Source organism: Heteronotia binoei, chromosome 6, assembly GCF_032191835.1.
Source record: "Heteronotia binoei isolate CCM8104 ecotype False Entrance Well chromosome 6, APGP_CSIRO_Hbin_v1, whole genome shotgun sequence".
NCBI classification, from domain to species: domain Eukaryota; kingdom Metazoa; phylum Chordata; class Lepidosauria; order Squamata; family Gekkonidae; genus Heteronotia; species Heteronotia binoei.
In genome coordinates this window covers 108,771,597-108,779,947 of record NC_083228.1, presented here as the reverse complement: position 1 = coordinate 108,779,947, position 8,351 = coordinate 108,771,597, and the positions used below count along the sequence as shown (strand labels likewise).

Genomic DNA, 8,351 nt, shown 5'->3' with positions numbered 1-8,351 from the left:
TTCCCCCGCAGCTGTGAGGGGGAGGCAGAGTAAAGGAAAGGGGGGCAACCCTAAACGGAACACGGGGCAGCAATCGAAGATGTTGACTTAACAACTTAACCATCACTAAGAGGCACATTCCCCCTCATCCCCTCCCGTCCCACACACATACCCTCGGCTCTCTGCAGCTGCCGCATCTCCTCACCCGCCGAAACCCACCGCGAAGAGGGAACCAGCTGGTGTCCAGCAGCGGCAGCTCCCCTCACAGCAGCGACCCATCCCCTCCTCCTTCCCTCTCCGCGCCTCCCGGCCTGTCACAGGCACGACGCGGCCTTCTAAACGTATTCCTCCGCCCAAGCCACAACGCCAGTAGCATCGGCAGCCGGCGGCGGAGGGATACTCGGCAGTCTTTAACGCACGGGAGACGCGGCCGGTTCCCCCCCCCCCCTCTTCTTTTCGCCGCCCTCCCTCTTTCTAGTTCTCCTCAAGGCGTTCACTGCCGCTGCGGGTCGGTTGGGCGCTGCCCAGTGGCCTGGCTTTTCCTGCAGGGAGCGCCCATTAAAAAAAAAAAGGCAACCAAGCAGCCATCACGGCAGTTGCTGCCGCCAGCGCCTCAGGTGGCCCCACCCCCCTCGGTCCCCTCCCCCGCCTGCCTGCTCGTCGCCGCCGCCGCCACCGCCGCCGTCCTTCCCTCCCTCCTTCCTTCCTTCCTTCCCTCTCCGTCCGCGGGCGCTGCTCGTTCCTTCTCTTTTTTCTCCCCTCCTTCCTCTCAGCCTCCCTTTCCCTCCTCTTCCTTTTTCCTCCCGCCCGTCCTCCCGCCTTCGCCTGCCTGTCGTAGTCCCGGCTCCCCTCCGCCAGGCGCAAGCCGAAGATGGCAGGCTGGCAGAGCTACGTGGATAACCTGATGTGCGATGGCTGCTGCCAGGAGGCCGCCATTGTCGGCTACTGTGACGCCAAGTACGTCTGGGCAGCGACGGCCGGGGGCATCTTTCAGAGCATTACGGTAAGGGAAGCAAGCAAGCAAGGGGGACCGGCCGGCCGGCCCGCGAATCCGGGCGGGGGGGGGTGGCTGGGAGAGAGAGCAGAGAGGCGACTGGGCTGGAAAGAGAACGGGGGTCGCTCACCGGCGGGGAGGCACTGGGAAGAGGGGGGCTTCGTGACCCCTGATCAGGGGAAGGGGTCGTTTTGGGATTGGGGAGGGGGCAGGAGATCCCGGGAGGCGCCTAATCCCGCGCGAGGAATGGCAAGTGCAACCTTTTCTCCCTTCCCTCTGCCTCCTCGCGGAGAGGGACACACATGTGTATGTGGGAAGGGGGTGCTTTTACCCCGCTTCTGGCTTTTGAATCTATCCACCCCACCTCAGTAGGTGGGAATTGCTACCCTGCTGTGGCCTTGTGCGTTTTCCGTAAAAGAACCTTTCTGCAAAGGCAGGCTGGAGGTCCTATCTCCACTGAGAAGCCAAAGGTGGGCGGGGAGTCGAGCAAAGGCAAGAAATCTCGGAGGCTGCAGGAAAAGGAGAGGTATTTGGGGGGGAGGGGGGGTTTGCAAGAACTTGTGCTTGCTTTCCCCTCCCTCCCTCCTTCCCTTAAGGCAGCCCGCCATGAGCCCCAGTACTGCCCCTTGACTCTTTCTCGTCCCCTCTAAAGGGGGGTGGGGGGCAAAGGGAACCGGGAAAGACAAGCTCAGGCGAAACCCCGCTGGGAGAAAAGACGCGGATGGGTGTCAATGGCAGCCAGCTTCTCTCTCGTTGCTGCCCCACTGAAGATTATGACGGCCGTAAAAGCGCCTTTAATAGGAAGGCTCGGGGGGGGGGGGGCAGCCTGCGTTAGTTAGGCCTGGAGCTACTGGAGCGCTCCGCTCCCGCCGCCAGGAATGAGGCCCTTTCTCTTTCCAGACTGGACTGAGGAAGAGCCGGAGCAGGGAGAGGATTGCCTCCCAGCTCTCTGATGCAGGGGTTACCTTGGGGCTCCCTCCTTTGCTTCAGCTGCAGGCTGGTCTGGGACGGGGATGTCCCTAGGCCGGGGTTCCTTAGGGGACCATTTTGCACGCCCGGCTTGGGGCTGCTGCTAATTGCCTGCCTTGGGGAGTGGGGGTGGGACTGAAGTAGTAGCCGGCAGTACGGCCAGAGGAGAAAAAAGGCCGGGCATGGCGAAGGGGGAGGATGATTCTTGGAGAGGCTTGGCGTAGGATTCCCTTTGCTCAGATCCTTGCTGCTGGGTAGGGATTTACGAATCTAGCGTAGGAGGCTTTTGTGAATCCGTTCCTCGCCACTGGCTCCATGTTTTTCACCTCCAAGATGGCGCACTGCCGCTGATTTTTTTTAACCCCTCCTTTTCTCCCTTATTTCCCGCGATATTAATCACCTCTCTTCCTGCACTGCAGTCTTTCTCTCCTTTTCTCCCTCTTCTTTCCATCTCTCCCCCCCCCCTCCACGTGCTTTGGCTTACTACAGTGTGTGATCCGTAAGAACGTTAAAAATAAAAGAAGGGAGACGTTAAGACAGTTCCATGTTAAGCGTTCACTTAGCTATATGGCATTTACAGCCTGTAGTTGAAATGCATATCTGGATTATATAACTTTGCATAAAATTTGCCCTTTTCCTGCCAATACATCAGATGTGTAATTTGAACTTGCATTATAATTGGGGTAGTTCCTGGCAGGCTCCTCTGTCGGCCAAGTACCATTTTGGCCAGCTGCCTACTTGTCTGTTTATGCAGGCAAATTTCGTTTGGAAAAGCAAGCTCTCTGCACTTATAGCTGGCCAGTTCTTGTTGTCTTGCTGGTACTTACCTCTGGGGAGTAACATGGGCACTGCCATGACCAATAGTTGTGTTGAAGCATGGCTCAGCCTGTCTCAACTGCAGCAAGCATAGGAATGGGTTAAAAAAGCCGTGCCCTTGGTAGCTGCTGAGCTAGACTCTCACTACTGCTGGGATGTTGATAGGCAGGCGAGCTTCTGGCTTATGCTTGGGAATGGCTGGGGCCTGCTATGACTCTGCATTTCTACTGGAAGGAGACGCCTCTTCCATCACACAATATTGGAACCCACTTTCTTTGGGCTGCCTTGCTGCTTTTACCCTAATCTAAAGATGTTTGCTGTACAAACATCAGCTTAACTCAAAAGAATTGGGACGAATACTCTTTCCATCTCTCAACTGCTACTATGTAGGAAGTTTCTTAATTTTTCCTTTACTTGTGGATCATTGCTGCCATCCCTAACTGCACTTTGTGAAACCTTTGTTTTCTGTCCAAATAGCCACTATGGTCTTGGAGAAACTGAAATCTGAACTTAAGCTATGCTGTCTGCTTGAGAGAAACAAATCACACAGGATAATCTTAGAACAAAACTGGAGTCTGGTGGCACCTTTAAGACCAATAAAGTGCTTCCGACCAACATGGCTTCCCACTAGGATAAACTTAGCTATACATTGTTTTTGAAGCATAGCAACCCCATGAATATAGAGAGATCCTACATTTTGTGCCCTGTGCCTGTGTTGCACTTCAACCAACACAAGACCTTTCATATTTCCATTACTTGGGCCTTAAACAAGAAATGGTCCTATGCATTGCCTTAGTGTCAGTCCTCTCCCTCAGATTCACCAAATCCAAGGTCAGTACCCTTCTCATCTGTTGTGTGTTTGGTCAGAACATAATAGCTGGCATAACTGGGTGCCCTTTTAAATAGTATGAAGTTGAAGACTGGGTTACACATCACTTTTCTTAACCAACTTTTGAAGCTACTTGTGCTCTTTCTTTCGGCTAGCCAAAAGGGAACAGTAGTCTACACTCTATGCTAGTTCAGTGTGTGCATATTTGTGTACAGACTCTTTAGAATCTATGTAGGAGACTTTGGTCTAAAATTCTCTGGACTTCTCTTTTGACAGCCTGTAGAAATAGATATGATTGTAGGAAAAGACCGCGAAGGTTTCTTCACCAACGGTCTAACTCTTGGTGCAAAGAAGTGCTCCGTGATCAGAGATAGCCTCTATGTGGACGGTGATTGCACAATGGACATCAGGACAAAGAGTCAAGGTGGCGAGCCAACATATAATGTTGCTGTAGGCAGAGCTGGCCGAGGTAAGCTTAAATTCTCCTATTAATGGGAAAACATGTTGGCTTTAAATAATTTCAATTGCTCTTGACTGCGTTAATTCACAATGATCTGGATTGTCAAAGAGCTTTTTGGAAATTAAGGCTCCATTCTTGAAGGGCAGAGTGAATGCAGCAAGAAGTGATTTGGCAATCAAAGCTCATAATGGCTTCAAGTTATAGTTTGGAAGTTGCTGAGCATCAAGAGTGTGTGCTTGATCTCAAAATGTGATGGACTGTTTGACTAAATAGTTCATAAACAACTTCTGCTTAGTTAAAGGGTTATTTTTAATAGATAATTAATTTCTAAATTCAGTGTCTTTTTTCTAATCTTGCACTTCAAGAAAACAGTTCAAACACACTTTTTTATTAAAAGTTAGTCTGACTTACTCTTAACAGTTCTACTATCAAATGTGTAAGCTAGATAATGTGTGAAAGTTATCTAACTGCCTTTGTGCTATATTTATTGAAATTCCCCATTGTTTTCAATGTTGTAACCATTCCAAGAAGTGTAGCTAAGATTGTGCCCTGAATTTGGACAGGTGAGCTTGTCTATTTTTCAGCATACTAACTAGTGGGGGAGAAAGTGGTGTGTCTTGAGAAATGAATCCATTACTCAGATCTTTTTGTTCTTACAGTTGTAATTTTAGTAGATAAAACTTGGTTAACTTTAGTTACAACTGGTGCTTTAAGGGAAATTTGCTTTGTATGTTTAACCCATATGGCAAATAGATATTAACATAACATTGTCTTGAGCACAGAATACATATCTTAGTGACACCTGCTGGCACATTACTGTAGGTGCAGGTGAATGTTTTAATAAAGGTCTTCAGGACATTGCTTATCCTGGCATAAAAATACATTTGGGTTATTTGTATACTATGAATAATTTTTGATTGACATAAAATATTGAATCAAGTAAAGCTGATGTAATGGGTATATTGGATCTCTAAAGACTGTACTAGAACATGAACTGTCATCTTTGCTTTATTCACCTCGCTAGATAGAACCAGAGTTTTTTTCTTGCCCACAATATACTCCATGATGCTTATAAAAAACTTTGTCCTGTTAAACTAATGGCTTTTTTGTTTGCCAAACTCTTATTTGGACAAAAGCCTCCCCTTAAACAAAGGCTGTTTAAAACAAGGCAGCAGTACTATCTTGATCATTGTTCTAGTATGCAGTATTTGAATATGCTTGTTACACTGCTTTATTAAAAGACTGAATAGTTCCTTGTGTAATGCACCCCTTTTTAAAACTTCTTTTTCTTTTCTCTTTCAGTCTTGGTCTTTGTAATGGGCAAAGAAGGGGTCCACGGAGGCGGATTGAATAAGAAGGCATACTCAATGGCAAAATACTTGAGAGACTCTGGGTTCTAGTTGCTAGGCAGACTGTTAAGTATTAGGGAAAAATTGCTATTAAACTTTCCTGGCAGCAAGCTACATTGTGGAAACTTTATTAGCAATGCAGGGTGATGGGGTATGAACCTGTGTCTCCTTTGTATCCCTCTGTTGGTGGGGAAAGGTGTTACTCTTTCTTTAATTATGTTCATCCTTGTTTCCTTGTGTACTCCAGCATTGGTTATGGTCATGGGAAAGGAAGGTGTCCATAGAGGGACACTCAACAAGAAAGCATATGAACTGGCTTTATACCTGAGGAGGTCTGATGTCTAAGCAGCCTCTCCCCATCCACATAGCAACTGTCTTCATCACCACCCTGTTATGTTCACAATGCTACCAGAATGTAGATGGTGGTTTATTTACACATCTTTTCCCTAACGTCATGGCTCCAGTTACCCTTTTTTTGTTCATATGTTAATCACTGTTGTACCCATGTTCTGTATCTGGCACCATTATTGCAGCACACGGATGATATGCATGATATGTTGAAGCCTTGGAAGGGGAATCATGTCAAGTCCAGGCTTTGCTTTGTCTTAGCAATTAAAGTGACGTTGAGAACTAAACCAATCTAAAAACTAAATAAGGTGCAGATTGTACAATCCAGATTGATCAATGCCTCTTCAGCACTTTGAGCATTTACACAGCTCATTAGTCTTCCTTCTGTAGAGCATGATTGGGAGGGAAAAAAGTGCATGCATATCTCTACTTTCTTCCCCCCTTGTCCTCATCTTTCATTTACTTTTTTGTTTGCTTCATCTATAAATATATATATATTATATATATACATATTTTTTTTAATACAGTGCCTGGTTTGTTTAACCAATTTGCCGCTTGAAAGCTGTTTAAAAGTGTTGCTCTAGTTTTGTTGTTGCTCTTCTGTGTAGACTTGCAAAACTCTTCATGGTGTCTGAAGCACATCCTGCTTTTTACAAGGGTAACTGCAAAACTATGAAAGGTGCCGATGCATTTCTCCCCTCACCTTACCACCACCATCACCATCTTGAATGAATCCCCAGGGACATTCCATCACTGCAATAGCTCAGGCACGTAACTTTTTTTTTTTGCCAGCTCCTGTTCTGTAGTTGAACTGTATAAAAAAAGGCTGCCATCATGGACTTTAGATATCCCAGTGTAACCATCTGGAGTGTGTCCGGTTTCAGTTTCTCATAGGACCAATTTTGATTTGCAGCATGGGGGGTTTTATATGAAACTGCAGTGTCATTGTAGAAAAACTACCACCTTCAGCTATGTACTGGTAGGCTAGACAGACTTCAGTCTGGCAGATTATTAACAGGTAAATAAGACTTGCTGCTCTGATACCAATGTGTGTTTTGAGGGTTGGTAGCTGTAAAATAAAATGGTCCAAACGGATACCATTTCAGATCTAATTGTCATTTGGCCTGTCATGCCCTTGCTGCAGAAATTGTGGAGTAACCTGCCTTGTGCACTAGTTATTTAAAACGTGTAACCAAATTGTCAGTTTGAGCACGGTACTAACTTGTATGTCCATTTAAAAGAGAACTGCAGAACTCTGTATACAAAAGAGAAAATGGGAGATGGTCTTGGTTGGAATAACTGAGTTGGCTGTCTTGTGATGAATTTTTAATATGTATTCTGTGCCATACTAATGTTTAAAAACAAAACAATGGAACTGTTGCTATTGTGAGATGGATTTTAACTGACAAGAACGGTTTCTTCAGAATGGCACTACTTTAGGGACACTAGTATTTGCTTCTATTGTTTGGGCCTTGTGGATAATGTACAGACTTAAAACAAATTCTTGTTGCTGATTTGTCCATTTCTTTCCCTGCACTTTGTTACATCTGGGATACAGTCTAACTCATCTGATTTAATATGCATTTCAAAAAATGCCATAACTATTAAACACCTTGTTTACAGACAGATGAAATAAATTTATTCCAACCAAATGAAATAAAGAGTGTGTTTTTGTGATTTGCTCCCCCCCCCCCCCATTCATAGAAAACTTATAGTTAACCTTGTAGTGATTTGCTGTCTGCATTCATAGCAGTGTAGTACTATCTTGTTCTATGGTTTGGCACATATAACCTTGCAGCAGCCCACTGACTGTAATATAGCCACTTTGAATCAAGTCTTTAGTAGCCTTTTACTACTGGGACTGTAGTTCTAAGTTTTCTGCATATCAGGATGGTACATGCAGGTGAAATAATATCTCTGCTACTACATGAAAAGGCTCTCTTAAGGAATGCGATTTCTGTGGCATTGCTTTTCTTTGTGATCAGGTTCTTGTACAACTACTATTCTTGTCCTAATAATTTTTCTGCTAGTTTGACTTTTCTGCTAGTGAGTTTTCTTTTGACCTGTAAATTAAAACACAAAGGTAACACATGCATGAATTGTTGAACTGAAGGCTATCTTCTAGGTTAGATGGGAGGTAGTAAAACCAAGTTTGGGTAGATAGTAAGTTTTTAGATTTGTTGACCACTGGTTGCTGCGGTGACTGGCTTGAGACTGAACAGTTGCCTGTGAAGTACTTCCTCCTGTGAAGTATTTCCTCTGTAAATCTATAAAAACTTTGAATTATTCCTTCCCAAAACTGCATCTTTATCCTTGTCTCTGTGCTGAGAGTGTGCTAGTCTCCTGTATGCAGGGCTTTTTTTGAGCAGGAACGCAGTTCTGGCTGGCTTGGTGTCGGGGGTGTGTGTGTGGCCTAATATGCAAATGAGTTCCTGCTGGGCTTTTTTGGCCTGCATGTATGTAGAGCCTGCTAGTCTTTCCAAGTAAACCTTTCTTTTTCTCCCCAAAAGCTGCTTAGAGGCATCCTTAGTGGCTTGATTGCTTGCTTGAAATACATTTATTAAATACTTTTTTCATTACCACCAAAGTGGCTATAAATTTGCCAGT

At 45.6% G+C, this 8,351-nt stretch overlaps 1 protein-coding gene across 2 annotated transcripts; it reads left to right on the top strand.

The window, feature by feature from the left end:
- Positions 1 to 445: 445 nt before the first annotated feature.
- On the top strand, positions 446 to 7,405 carry PFN2 (profilin 2). Of its 2 annotated transcripts, none has more exons than XM_060242335.1 (3): positions 446 to 982; positions 3,864 to 4,056; positions 5,350 to 7,405. In XM_060242335.1, exons 1-3 carry the CDS (start codon positions 851 to 853, stop codon positions 5,445 to 5,447), a joined length of 423 nt encoding a protein of 140 aa, XP_060098318.1. In that variant the 5' UTR covers positions 446 to 850; the 3' UTR covers positions 5,448 to 7,405. The 2 variants fall into 2 exon arrangements, with proteins under 2 accessions (XP_060098318.1, XP_060098319.1); XM_060242336.1 differs by having other exon boundaries at positions 638 to 982; positions 5,644 to 7,405.
- Positions 7,406 to 8,351: the final 946 nt, after the last annotated feature.